Here is a 26,861-nt window from a genome sequence, read left to right on the forward strand (position 1 = left end):
TAAATGAGATGATTAGACAAGTTCTCAAGCAAGTGAGGAACAAACCTATTATTTAGGCTACATGCAACAGCTCAGGGTTTTCCGGAACTATGACGGCATGGTCTGAACTTTAGCCTATTGTGTGGGCCCGGTTTCACTTGTTACTGATAGTGTCAGTTCGTTATCTGATAGTCAATGCTAGCTCTCAGATAAAAGCTGTTTACAATTTCTGCTAGATATTGCTATCCGAAACCTGTGAAACCATTTTTTGACAGATAAGTTCCTGATAGGTTATTAAAGACTAATCTTTTTCATATCATTTTTTATCCCTAAATGTGAATCAAAAATAACTATAGATACTAGTTTAACCAACAAGACAAAAAGTAAGGGGAATTTCTTACTTCCTAGTTATGACATTGAAGGAACTTAGAATTTAATTTCCTTGACTAATAATCGGAATAGCATTAGGAAGTGTTCTATTAATGGATAATGAATTCCAAGTATATTGTGACTTGAAATATTTTTTCAGACTCTCCTATATAACTTGTGAAACAGGTTATGTAAATAAAAGTCGTTGATAAAACAAAGCATTGTTTATTTGTAATACCTAACTCTCCTCGATACCGCTTACGGAGCAGGGCCACTCGATACAAAAATAAACATCTACAATAAATATAATAACACCCCACTTGTACACATTGTTATTAGACAGACGAAGTTTTTTTTTTCGACATTAACATCACTTAGTTAAAGTACTATTTAACCGAGTTTCAGACTCCGTACAAAAATGTAAGGTATTGAAATAGTTGTCTGCCTCAAAACAAGGAATACAAGTAGAGTCGCAAATTAACACAAGACAGAATATCGCGTACACTCACGAAATAAATGTCGATAAATGTCAAACTCACTTGGATGGCGAATTTTTTTATCGACATCTATTACTGACTGTACCTCAAATATCAACGTAAATGTCATAGTTAGGTGATATAGACAAAGATTACAAATAATTGTGTAATAATTTCATTTAATCCATATTTGACAGCATATCCAAGAACAAAATTACAATAAAATGTCAAATTTATAAAAAGAGATAACGTTCTGTCCTATTCATTTGTTCCACACATATTGCTACTAGGACACTCAGCTACCGATGACGTCACAAGCCGCCATTTTGGTTGCCACAGATGTCACAGCTAGATGAAACAAATAAACATACCAAAACGTTATCCGCTGATACATAAAATCTGATTTTAAACCAGCGTTTAAAACTTAAACTCTAATACAAAATAATGTTTACGTCTAGCGTGTATGAAATATATTAATATTATAGTATAATAATAATAAATTGTACAATATCAGTATCATTCCAACTTATTTATTAGGATTGCGTGGACTTTGCGAGCTCGCAGCCGTTCACTTACAATAGTTTTGTGCGATCATCGTCAAACTATGAAAATAACTACACACTGTACATAATAAGACTGGAATTGCCTTATTTCGTATGGAAAGGGTTTGAATCGATATTAAACAATATATTCATATAGGTCGACTATTGTAGACGAGCTCGCAAAGTGATCGCAATCAGACGAAGCCTTAAGACAAATAATAATAATAAAGAAACAAACACTCTGTGTCATGATGTAGCGTTTACTCCTAGACTTAAGTTTGTGAAGTATGGAATGTCGTTGGTTAGCAGAACTGTCGAATGCAACGAATGTTCGCTGGCCCTCGCTCAGCGACACCAAGCTGCCACTAACACGCACCTAACTCTAGACCCTAAGTAGTAGCACCTAGTGGTGAATATCGCTCGCGACACTACGTACACAGCCGGCCAACACAACAATAAAGCACTTTATTAACTTAATGTTATATACTCGACTGTAAGCTAGCGATTTTGTAGATTATAGACGATTGTTAAGCCGTATAAGCTTCCAAAAGACTGAATCATACCATAATTGTTTTTTATCGAAAATAAGATTGAAAAAAAAAAAACAGTTTTTTTTATCGATAAAGCAACAGCTCTGTACCTAATATAGCGAGCGTGCAGATATAATATAGTCCATAGCAACACGTCAATAATATATCTTTTTAACATATACTTTTGTAGTTCTCGATATACCTTGTGATTCTTTCAACAATAAATCAACAATGATTTTTAGATCTTTTCAACAACGTTACATAATAATTTTTAGATTTGTCGATATTTCGTGAAAGCATCACAAAAGTATCGATAGATAACCAATTAGTCCCGCACTACATTGTATACCGACGATTTAAATAGAAGGGAGGAGAAAAATTAATAATTTGTATTCTTTTATACCTAAAAACGGTGGTCTAACTCGTGTGACAATATTTTAAAGCTATTCCGTTATAGAAAATTAGCTCGTGTTCCAACCTGGCTGGATATTAGTAATTTAGACCTAGACGATTAATATTTTACGTTTAAAAATGCTTTTTATTAAAAAGTAGATATTTTGGGCTAAGCCTAGCTTGATGAAACATTTTATAAAATCTACAATGTGTATTACATTTTCACGATTCAGTGGCTGGTATACTGGCAGTGTCGTTCACCCGAAGCTAAATACGTTAATGATTTGAGCAAGGTTTATACATTTATTTTAAAACATTATCCAGCCAGATTTGTCAAACACAAGGCATAAAATGATTTTTTTCCATATAGTAATACAAAAACACCTTTATATTTTTTTACTATGGCAACATTTATATTTCTACGAAGCCCTATGCCGTCCGGATTGTATGGATGCCTTATATCCTAAGCTTATTATAAAAAAGAAAAATGCTGCAATACTTATGATAATATTTTACAATATAAAATTGCATTTTCTCGGGGCGAAGGCGGTTCCATCGACACAGAATATAAAAACGAGTTATTTAATAATATTCTTTCTGGAAGTTTCAAGGAATTGTGATCATAAAAATCTTATGAATATATCGACATATCGATACATGAACACTTACTTAATTATCGATATAATTATACATATCAATGTACGTGACTACAATCCTATCGACTCGAACACAGCCCCCGCCCAAACTCGTAAAGTGCACGACGTGACAACATCAAATATTAAATATAATTAACTTTTTATTAATTAATCAATATAAATGTTCGTTTGAAATAACTTAGTGATTAATATTCGCATTTTTATCGCTTACATCTAGCTGTACGGGCTGTACACGGCGTCGCCTGGTGGAGCAACTGTGGCGCAACAGTTGCTCGGAGCTTAGGGTTGCGTGCTTTGTTGCTGGATCTCGATTTTTTCCACTGTCATGTCTGGGTTCATCGCTGTTGCTTCCTGCAGATTGCAAAAAACACATATCATCAGTAACTTTATTGAAAGACGTTGATTGACCATTTCTTTTACATAGGTCGTCTAAACGAATTTTACTACGATAGCTGCCATTTCCAGCCAAGTGGAGTGTTGTCCTATTGATCTATGAAAGTGAGAGATATCGAATCTCTCAATCGCTCTTAAGTTTGCTGCTAGGCTCGACACTGTACATAACCTGTTTCTATTGAGAGATAATATAGGGTATTTATAAATGCAAAAGTTTGTGTAGATGTATGTGTGTTACTTTTCTACGCAAAAGCTACTGAATATACTTTGATGAAACCTGGCAGTAATATATTTTTGTGTATGCATAGTACAGTACCTGTATGGCCTCAGCCAGCGCCCGGTCGTGGTCGATGGGGTCTCCGTCGGACTGGATGGTGATCTTCTGCTCCACGCGCGTCTCGATCACGCCGTTACGCTCCGTCTTGTACTGCAATACAAATATGACATAAATACAAATAACGTAGCGTCATTTAGACTAGTTTACAATTTTGTCTTTAAAAACCATAAATAGAAAATACTTAATTACTTAAGAACAATAGCTGTATTTTTGACAGTGCCGTGAAGTAATGAAGAAACAGGGATAAGAGCTGTTTCTGCCTTCGTCTGTTCGTTCGTGTGTGTCGTTTTTTTTTAAAGTTTCATAAAAAGAAGAGGTGGAAACGTTAAATATCGAAGTCGAGTCGGCGAGTGGAAGGGAACTTAGGACATAGTAAAGTCAAAAGAAACAAGCAGACAGCGGGACAGGGTGATAAGGAGAAATAGTTATATCATCTTCTAAGACTTTTCCCATCTATGTTGGGGTCCGCTTCCAGTCTAACCGGATTCAGCTGAGTACCAGTGTTTTACAAGAAGCGACTGCCTATCTAACCCAGGAGAAATAGGTATATAGAAGTAACAAACAAATACATAGATAAAGTGAATACATACGGTGATGGTCTCGACAGTGCGCGTCTTGGAGCTGATGGTCTGCGAGGAGACCACCTCGCCGTCCGCCGACACGCTCTCCTGCGTCTCCGTCGTCTCCTCGGGCTCTGTCACTACGGGGCCTGTGCTTGTCTGTTGAGAAATATGAAGAAGCTATAAGAATCTTGTGGCTTAGTAGTATTTCACTCTTGCCTGTGTAGGCGGGTCTATACTGTAAGAAAAGGGTCTAAAAAATGTATATACACACGCAATGTCCTGTGTGTAAGCCAGTCTAAAACGTCATTATGACGAATTTGATAGAACAGTGGTGAGATCGTCTATGTGGGCCATTTGTGTCTACACATAAAATAGACCACAGTGCTTCGTAAGTTCCTCACAGAATATAAACCACTGAGTAGAATAAAAGAATATAAAGTTCCCATGAGTTAACCATTAGAAATTACAACCAATTCTGGCCAGAGCGGACTCAAGGCGCCGTGTTAACCTTTTTCATAATTTTGGTGGGATCTCGTCATACAATATCCCTAAAGGTGATTAAAAAATAGAGGTAACTTACCCTAGTGGTGGCGCCGTGCACCATGCTGCCGAACGGCGCGTTACCCATCACCGTCGTAGTTGTCGTCGTCTTGTAAGAGCCCGGCTCCTGGACATAGCGGTAATTTGTTAAATAACATACATAAGGGCATGTAAAATATTCAATATGTACAGAAACATTGGTGGCTTGTATTAAATTTATATTTGGCTAAAATAGCAGACAAAAATATCCTCGTTCCAGTATTGAGGAGAAAAAGATTCAGGTGACCTTTAAAAAGATTGATAAAAAAATGTAATCAATACTGTACCTCGTTTGTAGAATAAAATTGTTAGTTTACAGATAAAAAATCATATATTATTACAATCGTATCTAAAATGCAGGACAATCACAGTTTGGAATGCAACATGCTTTATAATGCAAGTTTCAAACGTCATGCCACACAGTATTATTACTTTATTACCCATTTTTTAACGACAAAAACAAGTTCTTTATTAAGTACCGTAAATCTACAGTGGGTTTTTTCTATTAAGGAAATTCTGAAAGGTTGAAAATCACACACACACACGTTACTACCGTTCTACTCTACCCTGAAAAGTATATAAACATTATACATAATTAGGTTAGTTATACATAAGTATTTCATTATAATATTCGTAATCAGTGGTGTGTAGTGCTGAAATGTTTTATTTGGTAAAAGACTTGTGCTTTTAAAGTGCTCCCGCTCCTTGAAAACTGTGTAAAGCTGATTTTTTTGTGAGGAAAACATTTAACCAACTATGTATTTTCGCACCTTATTTTAAAAAACGCTTAGGGCCTTACTACAAAAACTTTAAACCCTGTTTTACACTTGTCTAATAAAATTTTGGCTGCAAAATGAACCATATGTCAACGTCATAATTTGACATTTTTTTAGACAAGGCATAAACTGACGTTTAAAAGTTTTTGTGGTAAGACGGTTATAATCCAATTTAAACACTTTTTATTTGCCAATAATTCAATTTCTAAATAAAAACGGACTTCGAAGCCCGCTGTCATAGACCTCTCCATTAAAGTCCAATTTGAACAAAAAAAAGCGCTGACGTTCACATAATAAGCGATAAAATCGCTTATTTCGTTAAACTCACCGTGACGTAGTAATGTCCTTCGCCGGCGCCCTCATCGAAATCTATTGGAGTGCCCGAGTCTCCACTGCTGAGGGAAGATTCCGAGCCGCGGCGAGTCAGCTGCGTGACCCAATGTTGGTGACCAAGTTCGTGAGTGGGCCAGGGTTAAGTGTCAACCAATGTTGGTTACCAATGAGTGTGCCAAATGTTGGCGAAGTTAACACATGGAAGAACCAAGGTGTTATGAATGTTGGAGGTTTGTGGTGTATCCACGTGATGTTTAGTAATGTCATGCCGGTTTATAGTTCGGTTTAGATGCATTACCGGGTCAAGTCCGTTCGATGTTCATATGGGATGGGGAGAAAGAAAAAACAATGTAATTAGAACCAAGTTCAACATGCAATTAAAATTTGTATGACAGCTTTTTCACAATTTCAAAATTCTTTATATTTATTTCGATTATAGGTACCTAGTTTCTTTGTGGTTAAGCGACGATACTTATCATGCTTTCGTGCATCCGTGAGTATTCATTGCATTGCAAAGAAGTAAGCTTCGCGCGTATCAAGCATTGGAAAAAACATTAAACATTTTGTCGCGTGTTCAAAAGCTGCCATAGTCAAGCAAAATAAAAAAAACATCAATGAAAAATTAAGTTGAAAAAATAAAATAAAACAAACCAAAGAGAAAATAAATCAAGTCAAACTAATAATGAAATAAAACTCCATCTACATGCTAATGATTGAATTAAAACAATGAGAATGGCTTCCATTTTGCTTTAGTTGGTATGTATGTGTGCGTACCTGGTCGCCAGTGGTGACCATGGTCTTGAGCTCATGGGTCAGCACTCGCTGTTCGTGCCTGGTGGCTGACGATGTGAGCGTGTGTGCGACGGTCTTCTCCTCCAACTGCTGTGTCCTCGCCTGTGTGTCCAGGTCGTGGTGCGTGGTCGCGGTCCGCGTGGTGACAGCCCTGGCCCGCACATACGGACTCTTGCCGCCCTCCGCAGGCTCCAAACTTTCCGCCTAGTTACGTTACACTACCATGCATTTACTATGTACACGAAAAACTAACATTGATGCTACGTAAGCCGTGAAGCTTAGAAAACGATGAGAAAAAAATTAGGCCACACGCTGTACAAATTAAGTAAAAAAAAAAAGAAAAACGACATGAAAAATTAAAATCGGGGTGGCGTCGTGTGCCGGTTATTGGAAATTAAAATGATTAGATGTAACGCACCTTGTTGGTATGCGTGGAGAAGGTGACCTCGCCGGTGCCGAGGTTCTCCACCTCCTGTTCCACATTGTGGGTGACGCCCTCGTCATTTTTCGTCAGGAGCTGTTTGGTCGTGGTCTTCACCACGACGGGAGGGGTCGGCGTCTTCTTAGAGCGCTGTGAAACCGGGATCTTGGAGGAAAGAGGGGTGGATGACGACACGTAGCCCTGATGCCGTATGTGCTCGCTCGTCGTGTACTCTGTGAATGTTTTGGGCTCGTCTCCTCTCAGCGGACTCTCGTCCTTGCCGAAAGTGGAGAACTTATGCGTGTTGACTGTCTGAATATCAATGTTCGCGGGAAGATCCTGTGTTTCTTTCTCTATCGTGTAGTTGCCGCTCTTGTCTTCAAAGTGTGAGGGATCGATTTGTGAGTAGTGTAGGATCAGTTGTCCGGTGACGGGGTCTCTGACGGCTGTGCTGGGGTCAATGTCACCAGTATCGGGGTCAATGTCTCCGTATTCAGTCTTTATCCTGCCGGTGACGGGGTCGATCTTGCCGGATAACGTCATAGTCTGTGTGACAGTTGTTCGCGCGCCCTTCAACCTCGGGTCATCAGGGTCGACATCGATAGTTTCTCCAGTGATGGGATCAATGATCTGGTACAAGTACACTGTCTTTGTTGTGATGATTCTGCCGGTAGTTTCATCGATGGTACATTCTTTAGGATCAACTTCCTTAACTCGTCCTTTGTCGTCTTTCTGTGTGATGATGAAGATCTTAATGATGATTAACCTGCCTGTCTGGGGATCGATCTTGCCGAGTTTGGTGTAAATCTCTCCTGTGCTGGGATCGACTTGTGACGCGGAGTACAGTGGGTGGTTGTCCTCGTCAACTTCTCCGGTTGCTGTGTAGATCTGTCCGTTGACTGGATCAACCTTGATGAGTGACTTATCAACATCGTGTGTCCTGACGATGGTGCCAGTCTTGGGGTCCAGACGACCGTATATCGTGATGATGTAACCGGTGATGGGGTCGACTTGACCAGCTGTGTAGATAACTTCTCCAGATACTGGGTCTTTAGGTCCAGCAATCCAAATCTGGTTGGTCTTAGGATCCACTTTGACGTTCTTGGGGTCGTTGGATACGATTTGTTTGCCTGAAACGGGGTCTACCTTATTCTTGATGATTCTCAAGCAGATCATTCTAGCTACATCCTTGTCTGGCTTACCAGATTTGGGGTTGATCTGTCCCGTCTTCAGTAAGAACTGACCAGTGACAGGGTCCACTTTGAGCTCTCTGCTCTCGAATTTACCTGTCTTGGGATCATTGTACGTAACGGTGCCCTTAACAAGATCAATCTGTCCGTATTTGGTGTCGATTTTGTTGTTGTCAGGGTTGATTTGACCAGTGCTGCTTTCCACGAGGGAATGCTTGGGTTCGATAAGTCCCTTCTTGGTGTCCAATTTACCAACGAATGTTGTGACTTCGACTACTGGGTCAATGTGTGTACCAACGACGATGACTTGTCCAACGTTAGGATCAGGTTTGCCAGTCTTGGGATCTACGACACCCCTAATGGTGATTAGGCCGTTATTTTCATCGATGTGAACGGGCTTAGTGTCAGATGTATCTGTTACGAATATAACACCATTCGATGGATCGATAACACCGTATTTAGTAGAGATATGACCAGTTTCCGCATCAACCTTGCCTTTAGTGTGTTCCACTGTACCCTTTTCAATATCAACTTTACCTGTCTTAGGGTCAATAGGACCTGTAATTGTGGTGATCTCAACCACTGGGTCCTCTTGTTTAGCAACACTAAGAATCATGCCTAAGTTGGGATCAAGCTTTCCTGTTTTCGGATCAATGGCACCAGAGTTGATGAAGATTTGTCCGGTTTCAGTCAGAACGTAACCATCGCGGCTTTGCTTTTGACCAGCTGAATCTGTGATGACAATGTTACCGGTATTGGAATCAATGACTCCGTATTTAGTTTCAATCAAGCCATTTGGATCAAGAATGCCAGTAAGATGTTCTACTTCAGCGGTGTTAAGATCAGGCTTCTTGGTCTTAGGGTCAAGTTTAGTAAAGATAACCATGATTTTGACAATCTTCCTCTTAGGTGGTTCTGGAGGTGCTGTCGTTGGTTTGACTGGCGCCTTCATTGTTGGCGTGAGAGGAGAAGACTTTTGTGCGTAGCTTGTAATAGGTGAAGAGGTACGCACGGGAGATTGTAGAGGAGTCTGAACAGGTGTAGGCGTCGGCGTCTTCACTGGCGACGGTACTTGCTTAGCGGGAGACACGCTAGATCTCTGAGTAATTGGCGCTGCCTTCAACACATTCTGCTTATCAACAATGCTCAACTGCTGAGCATACGAAGGTTCAACCTTTCCAGTCTTGGGGTCAATCACTGCAGTTGTAATGATCAAGTTTCCTGTTTTAGGATCGATGTCGGCTTGTTTCAATTCTTGTTTACCAGTTATCGGGTCTTTGTACAAGATTTGTCCGGACCTCGGGTCAATGATACCAAAGTCTGTGTGAATCTTTCCATCTTCAGCGCTGACGTAGCCTTTAGCAGCCTCGACGTTACCGGCGGCGGCATCGACAGACTTCGTGTAAGGATCGTATTTACTGGTGACGATGACCAAGCGTACTTCGCCCTTGGAAGCTGGCTTCGTAAAAGGCACAACTGGTTTGTTAACAATGCTGTATTGCTGAACCAGCGTAGGATCGACTCTGCCAGTCTTGGGGTCTACGACGTTACTTGTAAATACCATGTGACCAGTTTCAGGATGTACTTCAGCTCGCTTGACTTCTTGTCTGCCGGTCTTAGGGTCAGTGACGACAATCTCTCCAGTCGCAGGGTCAACGATACCAACCGCAGTACGAATCCTTCCATCAGCTCCGAGAACACCGCTGATGGTGTCCACGTGACCTTGGCTGGGATCAATCCTCTTTGTCCTCGGGTCGTATTTCGTGGTAATGATAACGAGATGAATCTCTCTTTCAACAGGCTTCGTCTCCTTCTCAACAATCGTGAATTGTTGAGCGAGCGATGAGTCTGGTTTGCCAGTTTTGGGGTCCACAACGCCTGAGGTTAGGATGAGGTTGCCGGATTTGAAACCTACGCCGGGATCGGCAACCGCTTGCTTCGTCTCATGCTTACCGGTCTTGGGATCTACATGTTCGATCTTTCCAGTCTTCGGGTCAATAATGCCGTAGTTGGTGTGAACCCTGCCGTCAGCTGCTACAATACCTCTTGAGGTCTCAATGTGTCCGTTCGGGTTGTCAAGCTTCTTATTCTTAAGGTCGTACTTAGATGTGATAATGACCAGTTGAACTTCCCTACCAGGAACTGGTGTGAAGGTGTCTTTCGGTCTATCTACTACGCTGATCTGTTGTCCTAGGTTAGGATCAACTTGGCCTGTCTGAGGATCGACGACTCCCGATGTGAGTAACAGGTTACCGGTCTTAGGATCAATAGTAGCGACTTTAGTTTCGCGTTTACCAGTGACTGCGTCTTTGATAATGATATCTCCCGTTGTCGGGTCAACTTCTCCGAACTCAGTGTGCACTTTACCGTCGGCGCCAATTTTACCGGGAATAGAATCAACATGGGCGTTAGTAAGATCCAGTTTCTTATTCTTAGGATCATACTTAGACGTAACAATGACGAGGTTGACGTATCTTTCTTTAGGCGCATCTTTGTCAACAATGGCGTACTGCTGCGCAAGGCTGGAGTCAGTTTTGCCTGTTTTAGGGTCGACAACTCCTGCTGTCAGTATCAAATGCCCCGACTGAGGATCAGCAATAGCTTGCTTGATCTCTTGTTTACCTGTCTTAGGATCAACATGTTCGATCTTACCCGTCTTGGGGTCAATAACTCCGAAGTTAGTATGTACTTTACCATCAGGGGCAATGACACCACGAGATGTTTCGACATGGCCGTTGGGGTTATCGAGTTTCTTGGTCTTAGGGTCATACTTGCTCGTAATAACAACCAACTGTACTTCCTTGCCAGGAACTGCGGCGAACTGGTCTTTTGGTTTATCTACTACACTGATCTGTTGTCCTAGCGTAGGATCAACGTGACCTGTAACTGGGTCAACAACTGATGACGTAAGAAGCAGATTGCCAGTTTTGGGGTCGACAGAAGCTTTTTTAACCTCTTGCTTGCCAGTGACTGGGTCGGTTACTATGATGTCACCAGTGTTGGGGTCGACGACACCGAACTTCGTGTGTACTTTGTTATCAGCGCCGACTTTGCCAGGGATGCTATCTACATGAGCGTTGTTAAGATCCAGTTTCTTGTTCTTCAGATCGTATTTTGACGTAACGATCACAAGGTTGACCCATCTCTCGGGTGCTACTCTATCTTTGTCAACAATAGCGAATTGTTGCGCCAGCGAAGAGTCTTGTTTTCCTGTCTTCGGGTCTACGACTCCGGAAGAAATGATCAAGTGCCCGGTCTTAGGATCGGCGACGGCTTGTTTGATCTCTTGTTTACCGGTTTTAGGATCGACATGGTCAATCTTACCAGTCTTGGGGTCAATTACGCCGAAGTTGGTGTGGACTTTACCGTCAGCAGTCACGATGCCTCGAGATGTCTCAATGTGTCCATTAGGGCTATCCAACTTCTTGTATTTGGAATCATATTTGCTTGTAATCACAACGAGCTGGACTTCTTTGCCCGCTACCGAAGGGAAGGTATCTTTAGGCTTGTCTACGACAGTAATCTGTTGGCCCAAAGTTGGATCAACTTTGCCTGTTTGAGGATCAACAACACCTGAAGTGAGTAACAAATTGCCGGTCTTAGGATCAATGGCAGCTTTCTTGACTTCCTGCTTGCCTGTTACAGGGTCAGTAAAGACGATGTCACCAGTCTCTGGATCGACAACACCGAAGTCAGTAATAACTTTATCATCATTGCTGTATTTGCCCGGGAAGCTGTCGACATGTGCGTTGGTAATGTCTAACTTCTTATTCTTGGGATCATACTTAGATGTAACAACCACTAAGTTGACGTATCTTTCAGGAATACCCTTAGGTGCGTCCTTGTCGACTACAGTCAATTGCTGAGCCAATGATGAGTCAGATTTGCCAGTCTTAGGGTCAATGACTCCAGATGTAAGGATGAAACTTCCAGTTTTGGCGTCGACAATAGCTTGTTTGGAATCACGCTTGCCTGTCTTAGGATCCGTGAAGTAAACTTTTCCATTGTTAGGATCTAGTACACCGAAGTTTGAATGTACTTTGCCATCTTTGTCGCTAATGATAGCGTGAGACGTTTCAATGAATCCATTGGGATTATCTAACTTCTTGCTCTTAGAGTCGAACTTGCCTGTAATCGCGACAACTTGGACTTCTTTACCCGAACAGCTTCCAAAGGTGTCGATAGGTTTGTCAACAATGCTGTATTGTTGTCCAAGCGAAGTATCTAGCTCTCCAGTTCTTGGGTCGATAACTCCAGAAAGTAATAGAATATTTCCAGTCTTGGGATCGACTGTCGCTTGTTTGGTCTCTTGTTTGCCTGTTTTGGAGTCAGTGACTTGGATTTCTCCAGTCCTGGGGTCAATGATACCGTACTCAGTGTAAATCTTGCCATCAGTGCCGCTGAGGACTCCCTTGACAGAGTCAACGTGAGCGAAATTAGGATCTAACTTCTTAGACTTCAAGTCATATTTGCTTGTAACGACTACTAATCTGACTTCACGGTTAGCTTTAGTCGCGTCCTTTTCGACTATGCTGAATTGCTGACCCAATGAAGAGTCGACCTTTCCAGATTTGGGATCCAAAACACCAGTGGTGACCAAAATGTTGCCTGTTTTCTGGTCAACGTAGGCTTGTTTGGGTTCTTCTTTGCCTGTTTTGGGTTCAATATATTCAATTTTGCCGGTTCTTGGGTCGATGACTCCGTAATTTGATGCGACGTAGCCGTCTGGTCCAACGACTGCTCTGGACACATCGACGTGTCCATGAGAAGCATCCAACTTCTTATTCTTGCCATCATATTTGCCAGTAATGACGACCAAGTCAACATCGCGGCCAGGCTTGGCTCCAATCTTGTCTGGTGATCTTTCAACGAAGCAGTACTGTTGGGCCAATGTTGGGTCAATCTTGCCGGTCTTGGGATCAATAACGCCGGACGTAAATAGAATATGTCCAGACTTATCAACGTGTCCGTTTTTAACCTCCTGCTTGCCGGTCGCGGGGTCTGTGTAACTGACTTGTCCAGACTTTGTGTTGATAAGTTCCTTATCAGTCTGTATCTTTCCGTTGGCTTTGTTCAACGTGCCCTTGGTGACCAGGATGGTACCATTCGCGTCATCAAGTTTCTTAGACTTGGGGTTGTAGCGGCCTGTGATGATGACCACTTGGATTTCGTTCTCAGGCTTCGCTGCAAGTACCGGAACAGCTGTAGGTACTTCATGATGTGACCTTTCAGAGTCTAGTAAAGCAAGAGTTGGGTCGATAAGGTTCTTGGCTTGCTCTTTCAAAGCTGCCGACTGGACGTAATCAAGTCCAGGCGTTTTCAGCTTGCTTGGGTCTTCTGGGGTTTTGCGTTTCTCTGCACTCTCGGCCACCTTTCTATCTTCTCCGGGAGCGTAGTTAAATGCGAGTCCAGCCTTCCTAGTAGTGGGGCTCTGGCTGTCATCTAACGCCCGCTGTTTCTCCTCGGAGATAGGTTCCTTCTCGTAACTGAAGGCGCCTTGAATGAAGGGCTTGGTGCGTGTTGGACTCTTCTCTGTGTCGGTGTATTCGTAAGGTTTGGTGAATGAAGGCTTGTCTCCACCCTTAGCGGGACTCTTGTCAAGTGAACTATCGAGGTTGGAACTGTCATTCGACGTGTCAAGCGCGGCCACTTTGATTTTCGGATCTTTATCTTTCTTATCTTTCGTTTTGGGAGACTTTTCTTTTGGAGATTTCTCTTTCGGTGATTTCTCCTCTTTTGGCGATTTTTCCTTTCGGCCACCGAACAGTCCGAATCCGCCGGTCTTTAAGGAAAGGGAGGGGTGAAACAAAAAATAAAAATTAACAAAATATAACAGTGCTCGTTGTATAAGTAGACTTATACGACCGCCAATAAAATAGGACATATTGCTTTATGCACCATGCATGTCTAATTGCGCTGACTAACATTCATATTTACATTGAGCATATTGTATGATACACTAAATTCTACTGTTTCTGACGTCACAAAATTGATATAAAATGCTTTGAGTCTACCATTCTTGCTTGTATGAACATTTGGAATATTATTGCAGTATAATTTGAGTGAACTCACCTTGGACTTCTTGGGCGTCGTCTCGACGTTGTTCGTGATACCCGGGTCGCTCGTCGTGTCTGTGCCTGAAATAAAGAGATAATACATTTTTCATTTGTGTATACTAGTTGAAGATTAGTAAATATTATGTAAAGACTAGATCTTATTAAAATATTACAAATCGAGTGATTGAGCCTGTGGTGATTCTGTCCACATTTATGTCATTTAATAAATTCATGCGAGACTTGATAAAGCTACTACATACCGTTTTCAGCAGGTTTCCTCTGTTCAGCCACTTTCTTTTCTTCCTTCTTGTCGGGAGGTGCTGTTGGCATCACCTTGACGGCACCAGGTGGCGGTTTCTATCGAACACAATACAAAAATGACACTGTATTAGTCTGATTATTTTGATGTTAAAATATGGCTTAATTTGGCATTGGACATCTACATAAGAGAAGTAAGATTAGAAAGCTGTTACAAGTTATTAGTAAGCAGTGTGCAATAAATACATATTATTACAACTAAATATAGAAAAATAACTACATAAATACGGTGCATCACACAAATATACTAAGAAATAGATAGGACTGATTGAAGAAGTGAAAGTTTTATTGGGAGATGAAGAACGGATTGGTTACCAAAGAAAATGAAGCGGAGCGGACCGGAGAAGGGTTTTCCGGGATTATCATTGAATGTACAACTACGTTTATTTATTTATTTTAGAAAGCTTTATACTTTGGCATGAACAAAATATAGCACTTACTAAGGCTTAAACTAAACTTTTTAGCCAGCTAATGCGAAAATTATTCTTGTCTCAGCATTTAGCTCAAAAGCCTACATAAAGGTGCGCAATTTGGCATAAACCGATGTCATCAACCTGAGCTCAAGGGTCACCAAAAACTTGTGCCAAACAACTATAACTTGTACAAAAGAAGGTATGAGAGGAAATTCAAGCATTTTCCCAGTTGGCAACACTTTCTACAAGCTGACGACATAAGGTCCAATAGTTTAAGCTGTACGTAGCGACCGCTTTGCTGACGGGATTGAGGAATGACCAGGTGTATGACAAGGTGACAAAAAGGATTGAATAATAATTTCACAGACTGTCGGGGTGACAAGGGTGACAAAAGTGTTGGGTGACGAGGTTGCAAGGTGACAGGTGACGGGGTGACAAGGTTCCTTGGTGACGAGTGACAACGTTGCAGGATAGCGGGTGACAAGATTAAAGGATAGCGGGTAACAAGGTTACAGGATTCTGGGTGACAAAGTTCCAGGGTGACAGGTTACAAGGTTACAGGTTGACAGGTGGCAAGGTAACAGGATTCTTGATAACAAAGTTTCTGGATGACGAGTGACAAGATTACAGGATGCCGAGTGACAAGGTTCCAGGGTGACGGATGACGGGTGAGGTGGTTCCAAGGGCGAGTTGTATGCGGGTGTAGTGCTCACACCTTGTCGTGTTTGTCGGCGAGGTACTCGCCCTCGAGCGAGGAGGCGGACGAGGCGCTGGCCGTGCCGCCCGAGCGCCGCCGCAGCTGTCCGGCCGCGTGAAGGGCGGAACGTTACTCACCGACATGTCTTGCCAGATATAAGTAGCTACATTCATAGCCTATACTAAGGGTGACCTTCTAGTTAAACTGCTATTGAAACCTATCAAAGTAGGACAAAAAAAAAACTAAACTTCACCATCAGCGGCCATTTGTATATCTCAGAAACTTTAATGTACCAAAAAATCCAACGGTTTTAATTGGCCACCCTGTGCCTACACTACTCAAAAATCTTTTCAAGGACTCCAATTCTCGGTACACTGAATGCTTTCTGCATTCAATTTAGGCTCCAAAAAAAATAGGTTTCCAAATCTACTTTTACTTTCTGAACAGTGGGTAAAAAAAATAAAACTATAACTTATAAATCGTTGAATATATCAGTTCTATAAATGACCTAACCCAAGAAAAAACTGTTATATCTGGCAACACAAGTCATAATGAAACATGACATTAGTAAAGAAATGACAAAACAACATCTAAGTATGAAACCAGTACCAATAGTTGTTCAGTGAATATTATGTTGTTGTTAGTACGACAGATATATTTAGTGTTGGCTATTTTCAATAACTTATACATCCGTAGATTTATGAACAGATCAACATTGAACCTTATACTTTGGAGATAAAGTTTAAAATCTATTACAGTAATTTCACATAATATATTATAGTGGCTTGATGTGCTGGTTTGCAATCATCATCCTCCGAGCCTTTTCTCAATCATGTTGGGGTCGGCTTCCAGTCTAACCGGATTCAGTTGAGTACCAGTGCTTTACAAGAAGCGACTGTCTATCTGACCTCCTCAACCCAGTTACCCGGGCAACCCGATACCCCTTGGTGCTGGTATGCAATAGAGATAAATATTTGAAGGCGGAAGAAAAATACGATAGATTCAGATTTTGAATTCGTATGGTAATTAATACTCATTCTTTCTCTATTATGAGAAGAGTCTCTAATTTCAAAATCTACGGGAGTTATTGAAAATAGCCATTATGAAGATATTCAGTGTTATGAAGATATGTCTCCATGCCCTCTAGATGTCACAAGTAGTGGTTAGAACTAAGTTTTACACATTATATATATGTACTTACAGCGAGTACGTGACGATAGAACTATTTGAGGATTTGTAAAGTCACCCTGAGATTGTTAGAAGTCAGTTAATGTCTCATTGTGACTGAATATGTTAGTAATACATCTTTAAATATCGTTGTAGTCATCAATTATGTACATTGTTATTGTAATAAAAAAACAACCGACATCTTCATATTATGTTCGTCTAAAATTTTCAAACTGATTTATATCTAGATCAGCATTGCAATTTAAGATAATTTTAATTGACTTTTTATCTCAATGTTTTGCATCTTGAATCACATAATCATATTCTAATATGAATTCATTTCCTGTTTGAGATGCTTAGTTATATTTATGTTTTAGTAATAAAACTGATAAAGTATTCTGAGATGCAGTGAGACTGAGATCATCACTCAATTTGTTGTATTACCTAATCGTCAGGTACACGCTGTCTGTATGTTAATCACATTGTATAAATACTAGTTAAGTTGCACATTCAGTTATTCAACATTTACGAAATATATTATTTTTCTAACACATTTTAAATGTTGAATTAACTCAATGTTATCTTGAGATGCGTTCAGGACTGTGGAATAGAAAAGCAGCCCATTTTATAAATATTTTTCTTAATAATATAAAATGTAAAAAACATGTACAAGTTAATATTCTTTTGAGACTAAACATCCGACTGAACGCATCTCTAGGGCTGCCAAACACACACTTTTTGATAAAACACTCAAACTCAAATCCCACGAATGACTATACCAAAAGTTACCAAAAATATTTATCAGTAAACTGACATAATTTCGATAAAATTAAATCAGGTTTTTTAAGTTTTCTAAATCAGTATTGGCAACCCTAAAATGACTTACAAACATGCTTAGTACTTAATATACAAGTATAGAACTATATCTATCACCATGGTTACCATATTTAGCTATATAAAATACCTTGTCTTTGATGGTGGGTCGCGGCGCTGGTTGGGGCGGCATGGTGTGGCGTTTCGCCGCGTCTGGTGGCATGGACTCATCTTTGTCGCCGGCTGCAAGAGCTGAAAACATTAATAAGTACAGTTAGAAACTGGTTGAAATGTAGGAAAGATGAATTAATTCTGTTTATTAGTCCCACTGCTGGGCAAAGGCCTCTCCCATAACCCCCGTCTACCTCTCTCGTAAATTTTCGGTTATTCACTTTCTGTAGAGCTAGTAGTTTTACGACTTTAATAAGTAGACTACGCTGACCTGGATTTGTAATGAGCCCATATGGAAATGCGGATATTCTATCTGAGCTACAGATAAAAGAAGATGGTTTCTACACTATCCCCGTCTAAGGCTATATTTTATCCAGGTTCAGGCATTTCACGGAACGCGGGTAAAACCGCGAGAAACCGGTAATAAGTTGTGATAAATATAGCATATCAGCACGGTTAAACCAATGAAAACAAAAATACATCCGAATATATCCCTGCCTAATTTACTAAAGCTCAAGGTTATAACTCTTACATAAAACTGAAAGCTTGCATCATAGCAAGTTGTTATTATTTCATGATTGCATTTCCTCAGGATGCAATACTTCGGCAGCTCAATGTTTACCATTAGATCGACGCGGTTTATGGAGTACAATGATTGATGGCAAAGCTTCTATAAATAATGGAATAAATCTACGATGATTTGGTACAATTTTGATTCACCATTCTTTAGTTTCTTTTCGGCGTATTAAGAGGAATTGTGTATCAACAACTATTACAATAAAAAGGTATGCTACTCAGGTATGTGATTAATTGCTGCCTATCCGAAAATATTGCTGAGCTATTTTTGTTAACACTAACTAACATGGCTTATAAACGTAGCTGCAAAACAGTATTTCTTGTTCGATCGCAGAACGCATTATCAAGAAATCATTCTATTACATTAAAAAGCCACCCGACCCGACAAGCGGTTCCATCAAAAAACCGCTCTTTATACACAATTTAAACTTCAAAAGACTCAAAAACCCGCTCCGCAAACATCTGATCATATAATTATCAGGCGATCTATTTACATGTATGAAACTCGCGCCTAATTCTAGACCATGACGTTATCAGTCGGTCAGACTTCACTATCAGACAGACTGAGTTTTAGCGAAGAAGCTTATGTAGCCTTGCTTTGTTTGGCACTTGCGAATTGATCATAAGGTTGTGAAATATAATCAATTAGACACATTATTTGTGATTGTTTTTAATAATTTGGCTTGATTCCTACTAATATAATAGAAAGGAAACTTTTTTTTTTGTTTATATGTACCCTAAAGGCACCGAAACTACTGAACTGATTTGAAATATTTAAAGCTTTACTCTTCCCGAGTAACAAAGGCTATATCTTATCCCGGTACGAGCAGTAGTTCCCACGGGACGCGGGTGCAGCCGCGGAAAAACAGCTAGTATTTTAATGACCTAGCTTTCAGTGAAAGTGATTAGTGAGACAAAAGTTTTGGCGAATCGTGTATTTTTTATCATAATACAAACACACCCCTGTATATAACAAAGGTCATTAATGATAATTTCACGAGAACTTATATGCTAATGACCTCAAAAACACTGTTTTGATCAAGGAAATATTTTTATGCAAATTTTTTGCAGTTAACTAGTTAGCAAGTAAATGGTAAACAGAGCTTGCCAGTAATAAATCTCAATGTTTACATTAAACACCTGAGAGGAGCTGGGTAACTACACTTTCAGCTGAAAATAACAAACATGAATACCGAACATTCATCACTGATTGGCTAATTGACTGGATTGAACATTCTTATAACAAGTGAATGGAAAATAGAGATTTCAATTTTTATTACTATCTTCGAGACTGAAATAAATCATGCGACAGTAAAAGTTGCTTCGTGTCGAATAAATACAGTAATTACGAATTGGCGATCAAATAGAAATATACTTTCTTTTAATTTACATACAAATTGAAATAATAAATAATTAATGTGTATATCTGGAGAAAAATATCTAAAATCGGTTCATTTACACAAATTTTACGAAACTGAGGAGTTCGTTAGCTTGAATGCGCTAATCTCAAAAAACACTGATCTGATTTGAAAATTCTTTCAGTGTTGGAATAGAAAGCCCATTCATGGAAGCAGGCTCGAGGCTACTTCGGTTCGGTTTCCACATGGCGCCAGTGAAACCGCGAGATGCAAGCTAGTCAATCAGTATTTTAATATCACTGTCACAATTACGAAAACTAATTTAATTTAACTGCAAATCCTCAACCACCAACACCACATACTAGAACACTAAGAGGACCAAAAAAAAACACACTCAAATCACAATTTGATCTTTTTGGTACACACTACGAATCACCACACCACTTCCTAAGTAAAAAACCAACTTTTCACCAAAATTACCACATCACGTATAATTTCACATTTTTAACCGAACTTTCGAAGAAGGAAATTCGGATATTTGTATGTTTCTCGGAGCTACTTACTATACTTGCCGGACGCGCAAGTATTGGTGAAGCAGTCTCCGAAAACCATGTTGTCTCGAGTGTTACTGAGCGAGTACTGCGTTTGTTTGCAAGCGGCAGCGCCGGCGATGGGTATTAATATCGACTACTACATACTATGAGCTTGCAGTGAATGGGCTTATGCGAAAAAGAGCTATTAAGGAAAAATTTGGACGACTTTGTGGGCGAATTTTAAGACATTTTATACTATAACTTGCTACCACCTGTAATTTCTCCCCGACCCGTGAGAACTACTTTGCACACCTGGATATAAAGTAGCTTTTAGCCTCCCTTGGTAAATAGGCTATCTAGCACTGAAAGAGTTGTTCAAATCAGTGTAGTAGTTCCTGACATTAAATTGAGTTTAAGCAAACATGCAAACTTTTTAGCTAATTAAAATTAATATTGACATAATTATATTTAAGAGTATCAAGAAATAAATCCACTTTTAATCATGGTTTTTCAGTGGAATAGATTCGACTTGTCTTTTATTTGTAAAAATTTACTTTACAAGTTCCATTTCAGTGAAACACTATGGCACATATTTTAAATCAATTTTATCTTATGACACTTCTGTATAACCACAGCTACAATTTTACAGATGAGGTAAGACTCCAACAGTAAAGTTTATGGTAAAAGGTGTTGATAGCTTATAGTGCTATATGTAATTATGCATATGTTTGATATCTGGCGGGGCTCCAGCAGCCATCACTCAAACCATTATAGTTCATAACCAAACTGTTTAGCAGTATGTAATATGTATGTCTGTTTCTGTGTATGACGGGTTTACATGAAGCATCTGTTAATTTTTAGAATAATTTTCTAGAATTATTATAAAGGCAATGTGTTAACAAGGCAGATTTATATCGGGTGTGTCGTTCATAGTCACATTAAATGAAATGCGTTACTATATATCGATTAACACAAAGAAAAAAGAAAAATATGTAAAAACAAAAAAATGAATTTTTCAAACAAAGTAAATAGAATAAAAGACAATAATTTCCTTTCCTATATCATAGTTTATAGATACTTAGACTCATAGTAAGAATAGAAATATTTGTTTTGAGGAAATAGAGTATAAGGTACAATGGGGTTGACGTATCCGTGTGGATAAAAACCCCTAATTAAAATAAAAAAAAATAGAACACCATATAAAACTCTGTTATTACAAAAAACTGAAATTCGCCTCTGAAAACTCCTAACTTTATCTCTGCTTTACACACGATGTTGTTAATTATAAAAAAAAAAAAACGAAAAATGACTCCTGTGGTTAAACCACTGAATGGATTAGGTTATTTTTTTTACAATTCGCCATAGAATATCATAAAGTATATGCGATAGGATTTAATGTGATTGTGAACGACACACCCTGTACTTTTAAATTAAATTTTAAAATTCTTACTGTTAGACACAGGCAATCTATGCACACGAGAAGGCATAAGTATTATTCATATCTTGCCTTGGAGCAGGTGGACAGTTTTAAGACTTAGTCTAGGTTTACTAAAACAAACGTTCATATAGTCCAAATTAAAGCCCTAATACTACCTATTCATAAAAAGTACTGACCCGATTAGAAAGATTCTTTTCTTTTACTCTTTAGGAAACTATACTGGGTGGCATAGCCTAATTTATACAGATATGGGAAGTATTTTCAACAAGTCTCGGGTGAATCTGCAGAAAACAGCTAGTATACATCTCTCTAGCATCTTGTGAAAACCAGACCAAAAGACTAAATAGAATAATTGGAATACCAGTAAATATCTGTTTTCCAGGGAACAGCCAGTTGATTCACCGTGCTCCGTTTTGATCAGATAGGCGTATAAAAATAGATTCGTATACTGTATGAATCAGGTTCGCCAGAATAGATTATATTGTGTATAATGGAAGGTATTGTGAAATATCGTAAGATGCGGCAGATGTAGTGTAGTAGAAGGCAAGTGATTTTATTGTTTTAGATTTATTACTAGTATTAGCCTTGGTTTCGATAAAAATTACGAAATATTTTACAGTAAAAAAAAACATAAAAAAGCCACAAAAATTGAACCCTAGTCAAAAACTTGTCACATCCTACATAGACCATCCGCTGCATCTATTTGGCGAGGTGACAATCAATGTGACTCAACTATTTGCCATCACAGTCAAGGTCATATGTATGTATGTATGAATGGTTCCATTTGTGCTGATATACGGCCATTTCTCTATAAGCACATTGACGCTTGAGTTTAGGCGTGTTATTGTTTCGGCCGTGAATGGTAATATAGTGATGGCATGATATGAATTTTATTACATGGTAGTTAAATAGTTCTTGTGACTGTTTATGACTGATGATAAATTAGTGATCATTTTTTGAGTTGGTCTTTTGATACAAGGACTGGTCCTTTTAACATCTCCTCCAACTTTAATTAACTAGTAAAAATAGGCTTGATTTATTAAAAAATCAAAAAGTGAGTGAAACAATGTTGAATTTCTTTTATTCTCGCATTGACCGACATACGCGATGACGTCACTAAGATCGCAATAAAACGCATCATTTTATCTGCCGATGACCAAACAACAGGTCACAGCGTCTCGTATGAAAACTTCATACATTTCGTCCGTGAAGTAACATCTATAATTGTAAGTATTATCAACCACTTAGCAGTAATATTCGCGTGTCGCAAGCAAATATAAATAAATAAGACGGATGATTTTTCTCAGAAGATGATTTTGTGTTATGATGACGTAGTGTATTTTCGCGTAAATTCAACGTTCATATTGGCAGGTGAATGAGATTGTGGAACTAAAATAATGATGATTTTGATGGAGAGAGGAATGATGTGTCAATGTGTGAAATGAGTCAATGTTGTTGTTGATCTAATGATAATAGTTCTGGGAAAAAAAAAGATTATTTGGTTGCGTATTTTCTGGCTAGTTAGAAGATTTGGTTGAAAATTGTCAACGGGAATTCCCGCTGTGAGTGGTACAGATGGGAATGGTAGTTTTTAGCAACTCCCGCCCCTTTTCGGGGTAGAATTATTCGAAGTTCGCATGCGACGGAGGCAGGATTCGTGTACCTATCTAGTAGTATGTACTGAACCATGCTGTGCGAAGACCACTTATTTACAACTGAGAATGAGTGTTACTGTGCGTCTATGTTGCGCTTTCGAGTCGTGTAAGTCTATGCTACGCGATGAGCACTTTCAACTGGAAAGTGGGATGGCCTCGCAAGGGCGTGCTTGCGACTGGACAGCGTTCACTCTATATGTAATAGTTAGTAACTCACCATCCATACTACGCGACGACAGCTTGCGGTTGGACAGCGTCCTGGCGAAGTGCGGCGGCGGGCGCGCGGGCGGCGCGGCGCGCGACTCGTAGTGCGTGCGGCCGGAGTAGCGGAAGCGCGAGCCGAGGCGCGGGAACAGGCTGCTCTTCGTCGCCGGCTCCGGGGACATCAGTCTGTGGGCAAACATAAAGTTACACACTAGAAAAGAGCACACGCTTGGGCATCACCCCTAATCCGTCTATAAAAAATCACAAGCTCCTTAGAGAAAGTCAGCAAACTCTAATGCGGTGTTGTTCGACAAAGTCACGGCGGCCGTAGTACATGAAAGACTCCAAAAGAAACATGGTGAGTTTTAGTCAACCAGAGTCTGATACTATCCTATGATCCACACGTGGAGCAGAACGGTACGTCACAATATAGGCACACACCTGACCTCTTCAGTTGCCTTACGCTCCGCACACGCTTCTGTCAACGTTACATAAACCTTTTTCCCATAACACCGAACTCAGAAATCGTAATATAAAAATAAAATTGCATGTCTGACTTGGATAGACTGTTGAGCTAATCTATTATATTTAATTAACATCAATATGTACTCAGTTATGCAATAAATTAATCTTTTATCTTAAAAGACCAATGTAAATTGATCGGTCTAACTAAACAATTAAAACAAAACACACACAACACAATATCGGATAACCTTCCATATTGTGTTGGAACTTGTGTTGTATTGTGTTGTACTAAAATGGAAGTAGCTAGTTGTCCTAAAAAATCTATTCACACTCTCATATCCTCACCTGAAGAACGTATGGTGTTCAACGCAAGTCTTCCACAGCTTCTTGGCAGCGCGATGGTTGGCGAGCTTGAAGCCGACGGTGGACTCGAACTGCTCGAACTCGCCCGGCCGCAGCTTCACGTAGAAGTTGTGCCGTTTGTAGCTGATCTTCAGGATTTTGGGCCACGCGAAACGGTTGATGCGGAGTCTGGTTGAAAGATATTTTGACAATGTTAGTGATGTATAATATCATAGAATGTAGCTCGACAAAGACAAAATTTATGGCCATTTCACCGGTTACTGATAAAGTCTCTGATAACCTATCAGAAACTTATCTGACAGATAAAGTATGACTTGATTTCACAGGTCTCGAATAGAAATATCCGGCTAAAATTATAAGCAGCCTTTGTCTGGCAGATAGCATTAACTATCAGATAACTAACTGACACTTTATAGGTTACTAGTGAAACCGGGTCTAACAATTTGAGCAATAGTAACTATACAAAATATACTTACTTCTCCCGATGAACCAGAAGTCCAGAAGAGCAAACGCCGAGCGTGATGTCGACATTCTCCGAGTCCTTAGCGGGGTGCAAGTCTACTCCATACATGGCCAGCTTCTTCGCGTTCTCCAAGTAGTTCAGTTCCGCCTCCGCTGGGGTTTGACCTCTGTGGAAACAAGGGGAAATTATTAACAGGTAACATTGGATTTTTGTAAAGTATGGCTGTACGTTTGAATTCATTTTAGCGTAAAAGCCAACTTATTGTTGAGCAAAATAAGTCTCTATGCTTTTGATAAGGTTGTTTTACGTCGCCGAGTGTGTTTTGTGATTCGACGTAGACACCTTTTTTCTGATGGGAAATCATCAAATGACCCCTTCTGCTGTGGGTTAGCAGTGGTGAGGGAGTGTCAGACTTTTACTGACTAAAACTCATCATGTTCCTTCGTAGGTCTTTTATGCACCAGGGCCGCAGTAACTCTTTCGGTACCGCTGCCAGGGCAGGCCTTGCTGCTGGAAACCGCTGGGGTGCTGTAGACTCGTTCTTTCTCTTCCATGATCCTCCCCTATCCCCGCTACCGCTGTTACCTAAGGCCTTGGACTCAAACAATCTTCCATGTGGAAGATTGACTAATGGCTGATAAAAAGGTGAAGGAAAACATCTCGAGGAAACCTGGACTATTTAGTCTGAAATTACCAACCCGCATTGAGCGAGTGTGGTGATTAATGCTTAATCCTTCTCTGTGTGAGAGGAGGCCTGTGCCCAGCAGTGGGACGATAAAAAGACTGTAACAGAATCTTTCATGACGTGTAAAGCTTTGGTTTTCTATAGATACCTGTGCGTCTTGTGCAGCTCGAGCACCTTCTCCTCGAGGTCGGGCGTGGCGGCGGCGGCGGGCACGAGGCGCAGCGTGCGGCACAGCTGCGGGCCCTGCGCCGGCTCGTGGTCGCCCAGCTCCGACTGCAGCAGGTAGCTCGCCAGCAGCGCGTGCGTCACCGTCGAGCACGGGAGACGACCTGCACAACACACATACGTATACATATACTAGGATTCAGAAGGATCCTACTCCCATTTTACAAATAGCTCGCCAGCAGCGCGTGCGAGCACGGGAGACAATGACCTGAGCGACACCCATATTGATACATTTACGATCCTACTACCACTTGATAGATGGGTAATGCGTCAACATAATTTGTAAATGTGAACACCATGTAGCATTTTAATTGTCATTTTATCCTCATTTGTCTTTGCGATTCTACATGATCTTCGCATGATGTTACTGTATGTATCAATACATACAAACTGTAATACCATATTATTTTTAAAAAGAGTAACCATGGAGTTTCTTGCCCGTTCTTCTCCATAGGAAGCTACTTTGGAATGGGCAGCTAGAATCAAACTTAGTTATATTTTTGAAATTCATAAGTGCTTGTAAAGGCCTAAATGAAATAAATGATTTGACTTTGACTTTAATCATCTCCCGAGCCTTTGCGATAAATACGATTATTTTCAGAGTATAAACGAAAAATCACTCAAACCTAAAAGGGCGACAAGAATAATAGTTATAAGAGAACAGAGCTAGCTAGAGATCTAAGATTCAATAATTTTTAAATTCAAAAGAGATTCAGTTTTCAACAAAGGAAGTCTTACCTTCTAGCAAGTCTTTCCTGACGGCCAAGACGAGCTGATACCGCGTGAGTTCCTCTTGCAGCTGCGCGGGCTCCGGTGGATAGAATTTCACTGAGAACCGCACGTACCATGGCTCATCTGCAAACAAATATTACGTACATAAAGACCTAGAGCAGTCTTTCCCAAAGTGGGCGATAACGCCCCCTTGTGGGCGC

At 40.1% G+C, this 26,861-nt stretch overlaps 1 protein-coding gene across 6 annotated transcripts in view; it reads right to left on the reverse strand.

The window, feature by feature from the left end:
• Positions 1–557: 557 nt before the first annotated feature.
• Positions 558–26,861, reverse strand: part of LOC110376672 (protein 4.1 homolog) — a 74,819-nt gene continuing 48,515 nt past the window's right edge. The window contains exons 4-19 of one of the 6 annotated variants that reach the window (XM_064041487.1): positions 26,668–26,784; positions 25,853–26,033; positions 25,033–25,185; positions 24,539–24,724; positions 23,742–23,914; positions 17,945–18,045; positions 15,832–15,915; positions 14,646–14,742; positions 14,402–14,466; positions 7,137–14,111; positions 6,701–6,922; positions 5,922–6,020; positions 4,819–4,905; positions 4,266–4,394; positions 3,655–3,765; positions 558–3,296 (exon numbers count right to left, since the gene is read on the reverse strand). In XM_064041487.1, the coding sequence (XP_063897557.1) occupies positions 3,225–3,296; positions 3,655–3,765; positions 4,266–4,394; positions 4,819–4,905; positions 5,922–6,020; positions 6,701–6,922; positions 7,137–14,111; positions 14,402–14,466; positions 14,646–14,742; positions 15,832–15,915; positions 17,945–18,045; positions 23,742–23,914; positions 24,539–24,724; positions 25,033–25,185; positions 25,853–26,033; positions 26,668–26,784 (8,852 nt within the window). In that variant the 3' untranslated portion in view covers positions 558–3,224. Of the gene's footprint in view, positions 3,297–3,654; positions 3,766–4,265; positions 4,395–4,818; positions 4,906–5,921; positions 6,021–6,700; positions 6,923–7,136; positions 14,112–14,401; positions 14,467–14,645; positions 14,743–15,831; positions 15,916–17,944; positions 18,046–20,461; positions 20,599–23,741; positions 23,915–24,538; positions 24,725–25,032; positions 25,186–25,852; positions 26,034–26,667; positions 26,785–26,861 lie in introns of those variants that run through there. The other 5 variants (XM_064041489.1, XM_064041488.1, XM_064041490.1 and 2 more) reach the window with 5 other exon arrangements.

The sequence above is a fragment of the Helicoverpa armigera genome, chromosome 25, assembly GCF_030705265.1.
Source record: "Helicoverpa armigera isolate CAAS_96S chromosome 25, ASM3070526v1, whole genome shotgun sequence".
NCBI classification, from domain to species: Eukaryota; Metazoa; Arthropoda; class Insecta; order Lepidoptera; family Noctuidae; genus Helicoverpa; species Helicoverpa armigera.